We start from the raw sequence: 12,004 nt of genomic DNA on the forward strand, positions 1-12,004 counted from the left end.
AGACAACGCCTCAGTGAACTATTTAGTTTACTGGGTAATTTCGTGTAAACAGTGAGCTAACGTGAGCTAACGTTGGCTACCTAGCTAACGGAGGTATCATGCACTCGACTATTGCTGGAGCATTTGTTGATATCAGGAGCTATCAGTAGCTAGCCGGCTAGATAACGTTAAGACAACGCCTCAGTGAACTATTTAGTTTACTCTGACATTTCATATAAACAGTGAGCTAACGTTGGCTACCTAGCTAACGGAGGTATCATGCACTCGACTATTGCTGGAGCATTTGTTGATATCAGGAGCTATCAGTAGCTAGTCGGCTAGATACCGTTAGACAATGCCTCATGTATTAAACTAAAAGTGAATAGTTGACTGGGTCATTTTGTTTAAACAGTAACGTTAGCTAGGTAGCTAACGTGAGCTCACAGAGGTCCCATGCACTAGACTAGAGCAGGCAATAGGAGCCTCTGTTGACACGGGTCTGGGAGGGGCAGGGGAGGAGGAGGAGGGGGAGGGGCAGTGCGCTGCAGCTCTGTGTGCCTGAGAGAGAAGTCAGCAAGTGAGAACTCCGCTAAGAATTGGATCATGTTTTTCGATCGGTTTTCACGATCGGCAAAAATAAAGCATTATCGGAATTCACCGATCTCATATTTATACTGAATATCGGCCGATACCGATCACTGGCCGATCGATCGGGGCATCCCTAGTGTGTATATATACCAGGGTTGGGATCATTGTGTCAGAGTCTCAACCACCAAAACCTGCAGGGACTACAACATATGACGTATATCATGCCAGTTAGGGTACAGACCTCATATTTTTAAGTAATTATATTGTTTACACTGTTTATTTTTGTCATATTTTTATATTCATATTTCATTGTATTGCCTATATTTATGTCCTTCTATTACCCTGCCCATACCTGTACCTCCCCTCCCCCATGCTGATATGACACCAGAATTTCCCCCAAGGGATCAATAAAGGAATATCTTATTGTATCTTATCTTATCTTATCTTATCAGTTCAATACACTCAAAGTGTAAAGGTGCTATAGATCAGTGGTTCTCAACTGGTCTAGCCTCGGGACCCAACATTTTCCTTAGTCATTAAGTTGCGACCCAACATTTTTAACCACTATGATTTATGTAAAAAAAAGAAAATTGCAGTAATACGCAATCTTTCAAAATATGAAATAAACACAAAAAAGTGCAACAAAAGTGCAACTATTGCTAAAAACCCAATGAAATAAAATAATAATAAATAATATATGCTTCTTAGCAGATTTCTTAGCTTAACATAACAGACCTAAATTTGGGGGAACTAATGGGATAACTGGGGTTGCAACAAAAGTGCAATTAGGGCTAAAAACCCAATGAAATAAAATAATAATAAATAATATATGCTTCTTAGCATATTTCTTAGCTTAACATAACAGACCTAAGTTTGGGGGAACTAATGGGATAACTGGGGTTGCAACAAAAGTGCAACTAGGGCTAAAAACCCAATGAAATTAAATAATAATAATAATAATAATAATAATAATAATAATAATAATAATAATAATAATAATAATAATAATAATAATAATAATAATAATAATAATAATTATGCCTCTTAGCAGACTTCTTAGCTTAACATAACAGACCTATAGTAAGTTTGGGGGAACTAATGGGATAACTGGGGTTGAAACAAAAGTGCAACTAAGGGCTAAAAACACAATGAAATAAAATAATAATAATAATAATAAATAATATATCCTTCTTAGCAGACTTCTTAGCTTAACATGCAGGGAACTAATGGGATAACTGGGGATGTTGTTTGCTCCTGACAAGAGGCTCAAAGTCTGGGGTGATGGTAGACAAAGCAACTCTGAGGTCATGCTCAATGTCCAATCTGTTCCTCCGCTTTGTCTTCAGCTAGACCAGAGCTGAGAAGCCACTTTCACAAAGATAGGTAGTGAGAGAAAAAAAAGTAAAAAAAAAAAAAAAATTACTTTTAATTTAATTTTTTTTTTACACACACATCCGCGACCCACTCAAAATGGCTCCGCGACCCACTTTTGGGTCGCGACCCACCAGTTGAGAAACACTGCTATAGATAACATTCAGCCACTAGCTGTTGCACTAGAGCAGCAGCTTGTCATGTATCCAATCAGGTGCATTCCACATAGGGAAATAGGAAGTAGGGAGGGGCTACATGCATGCAACATGTAAATAGCAACATTCATTTTGGACCCACCAATCTTTTTATGACAATATTTTTTCGGGGGAAAACCACTACTTTTATTCCCCACCTCTCTAAAAGCTCTGTGGATGTATTATTATTATTATTATTATTATTATTATTATTATTATTATTATTATTATTATTATTATTATTATTATTATTATTATTATTATTATTATTATTATTATTATTATTATTATTATTATTATTGTTATTATTCTTTTAAACGATTACTCTACATACAAATATTATCTAACATCTTTAAACTTGCTGATGATCACAGAACATTCATTATCATTAATGTGTTGGTCAGTTGGTTGGATAGTAAAACCTTTTCATACCATTTTTCACTATTTGAATTGAAAGAGAATTCACCTCCGTGAATTCACTGAACTGCAAGCGAGTCGCTCCCAACCCTGGGCCCTATTCCCCGTACCTGGTTCAACTAAGTCGATCAAGAGTCCCATTATCCAGATTCAATTAACCCGATGTTTGAAGCCGGGATTTTCCTGTTCCTCGAAGGTGGATTCAGTCTCGTTAACTCGAACCAGACTTGAGACCCAGGATAAGTGCGCGCGGCCGCTTCAGTTGAAAAGCCAGCACGTATCGATAGCAGAGATCCTGATTTTCTAACGGCATTGATTGATTAATTGATTTAAAACTTTATTAACAGATTGCAGTACGGCTCAATAGCCTCGCCGACAAGTTAAATGCATAATCTATAGGCTAATTTTAAGTCCCTCATTACCCCAATCAATCAGATTATATTTCTTTAAACTTGCCTGCTGGCAGTAGGTTTATGGATTGAATAATCAAATGAGATCTTGCTAGCGAAAATAATTATACAGAATAAGGATACGGCTCTCTTACCCATTGATTGATGTATGGTGGATCTTTTACTTATCTGCACTGTGGTGTGACGGTTTGTGGTTTTGACTTTCACGCAGACGGCCCGGGTTCGAATCCCACTTCTCCTAGTCTTTTCCTTCTTTTTGCAATGTAGGAATAATTCAATTTGGTGCACGTTGAGAGCTATATAAAGAATGACATCCTCAATGCATGTAGATTTATAATATTTTAACTTAAAACTAGGCTACTTTTGCGTATAATCATTAATATTATATTCCAAAAAGATTATATTGGAAACGCGGGGTTTCGAACTCCGGTCGCCCGGTTGCCAGGATTGTGCACTAGCCGCTGCGCCACTGTGCCAGATGGGATATATTCATTGTTTATCCATTAATGGACGAGAGACCCGTGTTTAGAATATTTTTCTTTTGAATGAAGTTTTATCTCTTTATTCTCAAATGCATTAATGTGACGTCAACGGCTCATTCAATTTCTCAAATCCGTCAAACAGCGCATCTCATCAGACATTTTAATCCCAGTTACAATATCACACAAAAACCACAATCCACGCATAGACACTTCAATTTTATGCTTGAATGAAACACAATCCGGGCGCTCCGTTAAGCAAATCTACAGCGGAGAATATATGAAACTAATCAGAGCCAAACGGCCGATAGATTTCATTCATTGAAAATATCCCCGCGGGATGCGTGTGGCTTTTTCCCAATCCAACAGTGCAAAAATGCGGAAGCATTCGTCACCGCACGCCACTACGGTAAATCGCCTTTCTTTTCAGGCCCGCTTTGGGAGCTGTCGCGCGGAAATAGGCTGTCTATTGCCATTCTCTTTGACAAACTCTAACCTTAACCAGCTCCTTAACAGCGCCTAAACTTAACTGTTCTAACCTTAACCAACTCCGAAACAATGCCTAACCTTAACCTTAACCTTAACCATGCCTAACCTTAACCATAGAAAGAATATTGCCATTCTCTTTGACAAACTCTAACCTTAACCAGCTCCTTAACAGCGCCTAAACTTAACCGTTCTAACCTTAACCAACTCCGAAACAATGCCTAACCTTAACCTTAACCTTAACCATGCCTAACCTTAACCGGCGAAAGAATACACGTTAAAAAAAAATCACGTTAAAAAAAAAATATTTGACGGGATTCGAACTCACCAGCAACTAGCTGTAGGATCCACAGCCATGGCGTCTTGCCAATTGAGCTATTTCTGGATACTGAATTTGGGGCGGTGACTTATATATATTGTTAAGGCGGGATCTCATGCGCATGCGCGAGCACCTCGCGAGCATGCCGGCGCACGCACGCACCTGAGCGAGCACGCCGCCGCTGGGCGCTGCGTGAAGGAAAATGAAAGGCGCATTACCGCACGCCACTACGGTACCTCCGGTGACGAATGCGGAAGCATTTTTGCACAGTTGGATTTGGAAAAAGCAAAAGGCCCGCGGGATTCACATTTGCAATGTGCCGTTATTAAAATAACCACATGCAGCGTGTATCGCGACTCCGAGCGCCGTATATGACGTGCATTATTTTATTTAGGACAAAGTAAATCTATAGGCTCAATATGATTTATTATCAGCATTTAGTTCTATTATTATACATTTCAAAAGCCCCCTCTAGGAAAACGAAGAATGGTATAAATGGGATCTCTAGACTGTGAGAATCATTTCAGGAAGCGAGCTGTCATTTATTTGCGGGGGCGTGGCCATGGTTCATCCGGCTAACTGAAGTTAACCCTACTCTCGACCAGGCTCAAACTTTTTGATCTGTTGTCATGGTGATTTGGACAATCGAGCGTCGGGGAACAGGAAGGTCCGGCTTAAGTCAGGCTAGACTGGAAATTATCCGGCTAACTCAGTTATCCAGGTACGGGGAAGGGGGCCCTGGTGTGTCTATTAGGATCGCACGATACACAGGCAAAGATATATGAAGATGATGTACTTTCAAATCTGAATCCTGTCAACTTCAAGATGATATAATCAGAGCAGCATAACTGGACCACATACCACTTTAACACAACCTTTAATCAGAGCAGCATAACTGGACCACATACCACTTCAACATTAACCTTTAGACATCAGTGGATGGAGGTTTGAACGCTCCCAAGCATTGGAATACACAAATGTCATGTAGAATGCATTCTTTTACTTTAGATACTTAAGTACATAAATATAAAAAATATAAATACTTCTCTACTTTTACTTAAGTAGAATTTGAATGGAGGACTTTTAATTTTACCAAAGTACTCATTTATCTGGGTATTTCTACCTTTACTTAAGTAAAGGAACTGTGTACTCCTTCCACCACTGCCATGTCCTAGTGTCTGTATCCGTGTCTCGTCCGTGTTGTCAGACCAAGACGTCATACAGGAGCTGGATACCAAGGTGAAAGAGGATCGTAAAAGTGCGTCTCCCAAGAGCCTCTACTACGCCGGGATGTTGCTCTGGTTACTGGGCCGCAGTGACAAAGCCAGGGAGTACATCGAGAGAATGATTAAACTCTCCAGTGGCTCCAGAGAGGTGAGGAGTGGACAATGTCTGTTTGGAGAGGCGATTATTCTGTGTTGCCAACTGCATAGGGACACACACACACAGAGAACACATGTTTATTCAAGTATGGGCACAGAGGAAACAGATACAGAGAAAATGCATACAGATACAGAGAAATCAGATACAGAGAAAACAGATACAGATACAGAGAGAACATGTTTATTCAAGTATGTGCATAGAGAAAACAAATGCAGAGAAAACAGATACAGAGAAAACAGATACAGAGAAAACAGATGCAGAGAAAACAGATACAGATACAGAGAAAACAGATACAGACAAAACAGGTACAGATACAGAGAAAACAGATACAGAGAAAACGGGTACAGATACAGAGAAAACAGATACAGAGAAAACAGATGCAGAGAAAACAGATACAGATACAGAGAAAACAGATACAGAGAAAACAGATGCAGAGAAAACGGGTACAGAGAAAACAGATGCAGAGAAAACAGATACAGATACAGAGAAAACAGATACAGAGAAAACAGGTACAGATACAGAGAAAACAGATACAGAGAAAACAGATACAGATACAGAGAAAACAGATACAGAGAAAACAGATACAGAGAAAACCGATACAGATAGAGAGAAAACAGATACAGAGAAAACAGATACAGAGAAAACAGATACAGATACAGAGAAAACGGGTACAGATACAGATAAAACAGATACAGAGAAATCAGATACAGAGAAATCAGATACAGATACAGAGAAAACGGGTACAGATACAGATAAAACAGATACAGAGAAATCAGATACAGATACAGAGAAAACAGATACAGTTACAGAGAAAACAGATACAGAGAAAACAGATACAGATACAGAGAAAACAGATACAGAGAAATCAGATACAGATACAGAGAAAACGGGTACAGATACAGAGAAAACAGATACAGAGAAAAGAGAAAACAGATACAGAGAAAACAGATACAGAGAAAACATATACAGATACAGAGAAAACAGATACAGAGAAAACAGATGCAGAGAAAACAGATACAGATACAGAGAAAACAGATACAGAGAAAACAGATGCAGAGAAAACAGGTACAGAGAAAACAGATGCAGAGAAAACAGATACAGATACAGAGAAAACAGATACAGAGAAAACAGATACAGAGAAAACAGGTACAGATACAGAGAAAACAGATACAGAGAAAACAGATACAGAGAAAACAGATACAGATACAGAGAAAACAGATACAGAGAAAACCAATACAGATACAGAGAAAACAGATACAGATACAGAGAAAACAGATACAGAGAAAACAGATACAGATACAGAGAAAACAGGTACAGATACAGATCAAACAGATACAGAGAAATCAGATACAGATACAGAGAAAACAGATACAGATACAGAGAAAACAGATACAGAGAAAACAAAACAGATACAGAGAAAACAGATACAGAGAAAACAGGTACAGATACAGAGAAAACGGATACAGAGAAAAGAGAAAACAGATACAAAGAAAACAGATACAGAGAAAACATATACAGATACAGAGAAAACAGATACAGAGAAAACAGATACAGAGAAAACAGATACAGATACAGAGAAAACAGATACAGAGAAAACAGATACAGAGAAAACGGATACAGATACAGAGAAAACAGATACAGAGAAAACGGATACAGAGAAAACAGATACAGATACAGAGAAAACAGATACAGAGAAAACAGATACAGATACAGAGAAAACAGATACAGAGAAAACAGATACAGAGAAAACGGATACAGATACAGAGAAAACAGATACAGAGAAAACGAATACAGAGAAAACAGATACAGAGAATACAGATACAGAGAAAACAGAAAACAGATACAGAGAAAACGGAAAACAGATACAGAGAAAACAGATACAGATACAGAGAAAACAGATACAGAGAAAACAGATACAGAGAGAACATATTTATTCAAGTATGTACACAGAGACTACAGATACATGGAAAACAGATACAGAGAAAACATATACATATACAGAGAAAACAGATACAGATATGTATCTCAGGACAGGACGTGGTCACTTATCCGAATGGCTTGTCAAATGACACTCGCCGGATGTTTAGTCTTGTAACTCGAGACTGGGAGCACGCAATAGGTCGAGTAGGTAAGGGATATGTACAGATATAGATATATAGTACATAGATATAGTCTCTCTATGTGCAAAATAATCTGCATTGTTTTTTGGTGAAATGCCCCTTTAATTTCTGTTGACGTTAGGGTTACGGGTCTGAACAGAAGCTGCAGATGTTGAGATACTGAGATGTTGCTGAGATCTGTGTCTCTCCTCATGTTTCCTCTGGAGCTTCCAGCAGTGATTGTGTCTCAGTCTAATCCTCCCAGTGTTGGATTTAATTATGATCCTCAGACGCCACAGTGATGACTGTATCATTTACAGTGTAGAGAGACACACACACACACACACACACACACACACACACACACACACACACACACACACACACACACACACACACACACACACACACACACACACACACTTTGGACTTTACTGAAATGATGAGTTGCAATCAGTGTGATAAGAATGTTCCCAGCAGCAACACTGTAGTGACGTCTGGATCAATGTCTTCTGTCCAGGGGGTCGTCCTGAAGGCCTGGATAGACCTGACGTCCGGGAAGGACGTCTACGCCAAGAAGGCTGGGAAATACTTTGACGAGGGCTTGAAGGAGAAAGCGGACGTCTTCACTCTGATGGGGAAGGTGGGACTGAAGGCGTTTAACCTGTAGTGAACGGTGCTCTTTTGAAGCCCTGATCCGGGATGTTTGTTTTCTTTGACCATATTAGGGCTATGCCCAAACGTTCGGACGTTCAGACCTTCGTTAGTTACGTTGGTGTTCGAATTCTAAATCAACATTCGAATTTTTTATTTTTAATAATAATAATAATTATTTTTATTATTATTTTTTATATATATATTTTTGTATGTGTCTATTCATTCAGTTTAAACCAATGGGTTTTTTCTTCACAGTTGCAGATAAAGATTAGGCTACACTAATATTATAGTATTATACTATTATAGTATATGACTCGTCATAACATTTAAAATAAAACATTTATCATAAATGATGTAGCCTATCTGCATCCGCTTGGCACTCGGCGCTCCATCAAGACGTCACCATCACTTTCGTACCAACCGTGCCCTTATTGGATTATTTATGTTGACGAAACTGATGAGTTATATTCATTAAAGAAAATTGATTTAATAAAAAAAAAAATACTAATTTAATCAGATGAATCACTTTATTCAAATTGAGGATTTGTAATTAAAAACTAGGGTTTGAACGTCTGTTCGAAAAACCCTGACGAAGTTCGAAGCCCAAAAACAGGCTTCGGGGACAGCTCTAGACCATATACGTTATTGAGAGTAAATTAGTTTGAATATGGCCACCAGTGATGTCATCAGGGACATTGAATCCTTGTGTTGTGTTGATTACAACTCAATGAAATCATCAGGTATCAGACAAGATCCACAAAGAATGGATTGCACGGTGCTAGTTGCACCCTACTTACAATTCATTATAAATTGAAAATGGGGGACCCTGGTGTAAACAAGACGAAAGTCTTTCTCTGGTCTGCATCCCCTTAACAATTGTGTGGATTGAGCCTTACTGTATTCTACCCAGTCTGCAATCTGTTAATAAAATTTTCAATCAATCAAATTTTATTGGTTGAAACTTTTATTAACAGATTGTAGAATGGGACTCTAGAATACAGTAAGGCTCAATACAGACAATTGTTAAGGGGATGCAGTTGCAGACCAGAGAAAGACTTTCGTCTTGTTTACACCAGGGTCCCCCATTTTCAATTTATAATGAATTGTAAGTAGGGTGCAACTAGCACTGTGCAATCCATTCTTTATGGATCTAGCCAAGGTGTTGCTATTTCTGCATCATTTCATGGAGCTGTAATCAACACAACACAAGGATTCAATGTCCCTGATGACATCACTGGTGGCCATATTCAAACTAATTTATTCTGTCAAACTAAACAAATGTGTGCAAAACTTACAGTTTTTGGATGTGTGTGAGATTATTAGATTAGATTAGATTCAAATGTATTGTCATCATACAGCAAGTACAATACAACGAAATAACTTTGGCATCCAACCAGAGTAATATACAATGTACAGGTGATTAAACTGGGTATAAAATATATAAACTAGTACTACTGAGTAATAGTGCTAAACAGATGTATGTAGTTGTAGTATTAATATGTACAGTGATACAGGTATAAAGACACTATGGTAGTAAGTCATACTGGCCAGCAGCGTATAAGAGTAGGTAAGGGATATGTACAGTTATAGATATAGTCTCTCTATGTGCAAAATAAATCAGCATAGTTTCTTGGTGAAATGCCCCTTTAATTTCTGTTGACGTTAGGGTTACGGGTCTGAACAGAAGCTGCAGATGTTGAGATACTGAGATGTTGCTGAGATCTGTGTCTCTCCTCATGTTTCCTCTGGAGCTTCCAGCAGTGATTGTGTCTCAGTCTAATCCTCCCAGTGTTGGATTTAATTATGATCTCAGACGCCACAGTGATGACTCTATCATTTACAGTGTAGATACACACACACACACACACACACACACACACACACACACACACACACACACACACACACACACACACACACACACACACACACACACACACACACACAAAGTGTTTCAACACCTGTCTGACTGATTTATAACTGATTATTGTCAATATACTCCAAATATACTAATACTACAATATACTGAAATATATACATATATTACATATAATGTACTAATAATATATAATATACTAAAATTAAAATGGTTGCTACTATTGTCACAGATAGTTGGCTCTATTCACCTTTTAATATTATTCACCTGGCTATACTAATAATATACAATATACTAAAATATATACAAGATACATATATGTAATATACTAAAACAGATGTTTTGCTATTATCACACATAGTTGGCTCTATTCACCTTTTAATATATTCACCTCGCTATATACTAACAATATATACAAATATATACAATATACATATATTATATGTAATATACAATATTGCTATTATCACAGCTAGTTGGCTCTATTTACCTCTTAATATATTCACCTCGCTATATACTAACAATATTAAAATATATACAATATACATAATATTATATGTAATATACAATATTGCTAGTTGGCTCCATTCACCTCGCTAGCATATGTTTTCACTGCCAGGAGGAACAGACCTTTTATGAAGCTGGTTGAAAAGCTATTTCCCCACAAATCGAGAGATCGGGGCTTTAAACTGCTGCATAATGGTGTAGCTTATAATATAATAATAATAATAATTATAATTTAGGACCTGCTCCGAGGTCATCAATTGGCACACATGCGATGCATGCATGCAATTCGTATCTGCGATTAACCCATCCCGTCGTCCTTTCCCCCCAAGGGCAGCCGGGAGCAGACAGGCGTCAACGTGAGCCGCGCCAGGGGACCAAACCAAGTGCTCCTGTCCGTCTTCGTCAAGGATGCCACAGCGTTAGCGATCTTGTTGTTGTGCATGTTTTTCCATTGGGTTTTATCTTATCGGGGGGGAAACCCTTGCGAGCACGGGGAGAACATGCAAACTCCACACAGAAAGGCCTGGGAGATACCCCACCTGGGTAACTGGCATCATGGAAACCTGGTCCCCAAGCGGGAATCGAACCCTGGACCTTCTTGCTGTGAGGCGACAGTGTTAACCACTACACCACCGTGCTTATCCAATGTTTTGTCTGTTCTCTAGGCACAATACTTTGAATATCGGCAGAATTACTCTGGCGCTCTGGAAGTGGTCAACCAGGTCATCGTGAGTTTTCCCGGCTTCTTGCCTGCCTTCATCAAGAAGATGAAGCTGTTGCTCAGCCTGCAAGACTGGGAGCAAACCATAGACGCAGCGCAGAGGTAAGTGGCCGCAACCTGCTATCAGACTGTGGAGCCGCACACACTGAGGTGTGACTGGGGGGGGGGGGGGGACAGTGGGCGGCAGGAGAGGTAGAGCGATTGTTTGATTGATTGGACATTTTATTAACAGATTGCAGAATGGGTACAATACAGTACGGCTCAATACACACAATTGTTAAGGGGGTGCAGACCAGAAAAATACTTTCGTCTTGTTTATATCAGGGTCCCCCATTTTCAATTCATCATAACATTTATGACATACATGACATACAGATATACAGTACTGTTACATCCAGACATTTCTGACATACAAGATATACAAATATACAGTACTGTTTATTAACAGACAGAGTTTCTAAAAGAGAATATATACATTTGAGGGGGAGGAAACTGTACATTGGGGGGGGGGGGCTTTG

At 38.8% G+C, this 12,004-nt stretch overlaps 1 protein-coding gene across 1 annotated transcript in view; it reads left to right on the forward strand.

Annotated features, from left to right (window-relative positions):
• The window catches only part of ttc21b (tetratricopeptide repeat domain 21B), a 156,215-nt gene that overhangs the window by 18,254 nt on the left and 125,957 nt on the right, over positions 1–12,004 (forward strand). The window contains exons 4-6 of the mRNA XM_084310923.1: positions 5,451–5,617; positions 8,246–8,368; positions 11,431–11,588. Of these exons, the coding sequence (XP_084167049.1) occupies positions 5,451–5,617; positions 8,246–8,368; positions 11,431–11,588 (448 nt within the window). The remainder of the gene's footprint in view (positions 1–5,450; positions 5,618–8,245; positions 8,369–11,430; positions 11,589–12,004) is intronic.

The sequence above is a fragment of the Notolepis coatsorum genome (genome assembly GCF_963971535.1).
Source record: "Notolepis coatsorum genome assembly, chromosome: 3".
NCBI lineage: Eukaryota > Metazoa > Chordata > Actinopteri > Aulopiformes > Paralepididae > Notolepis > Notolepis coatsorum.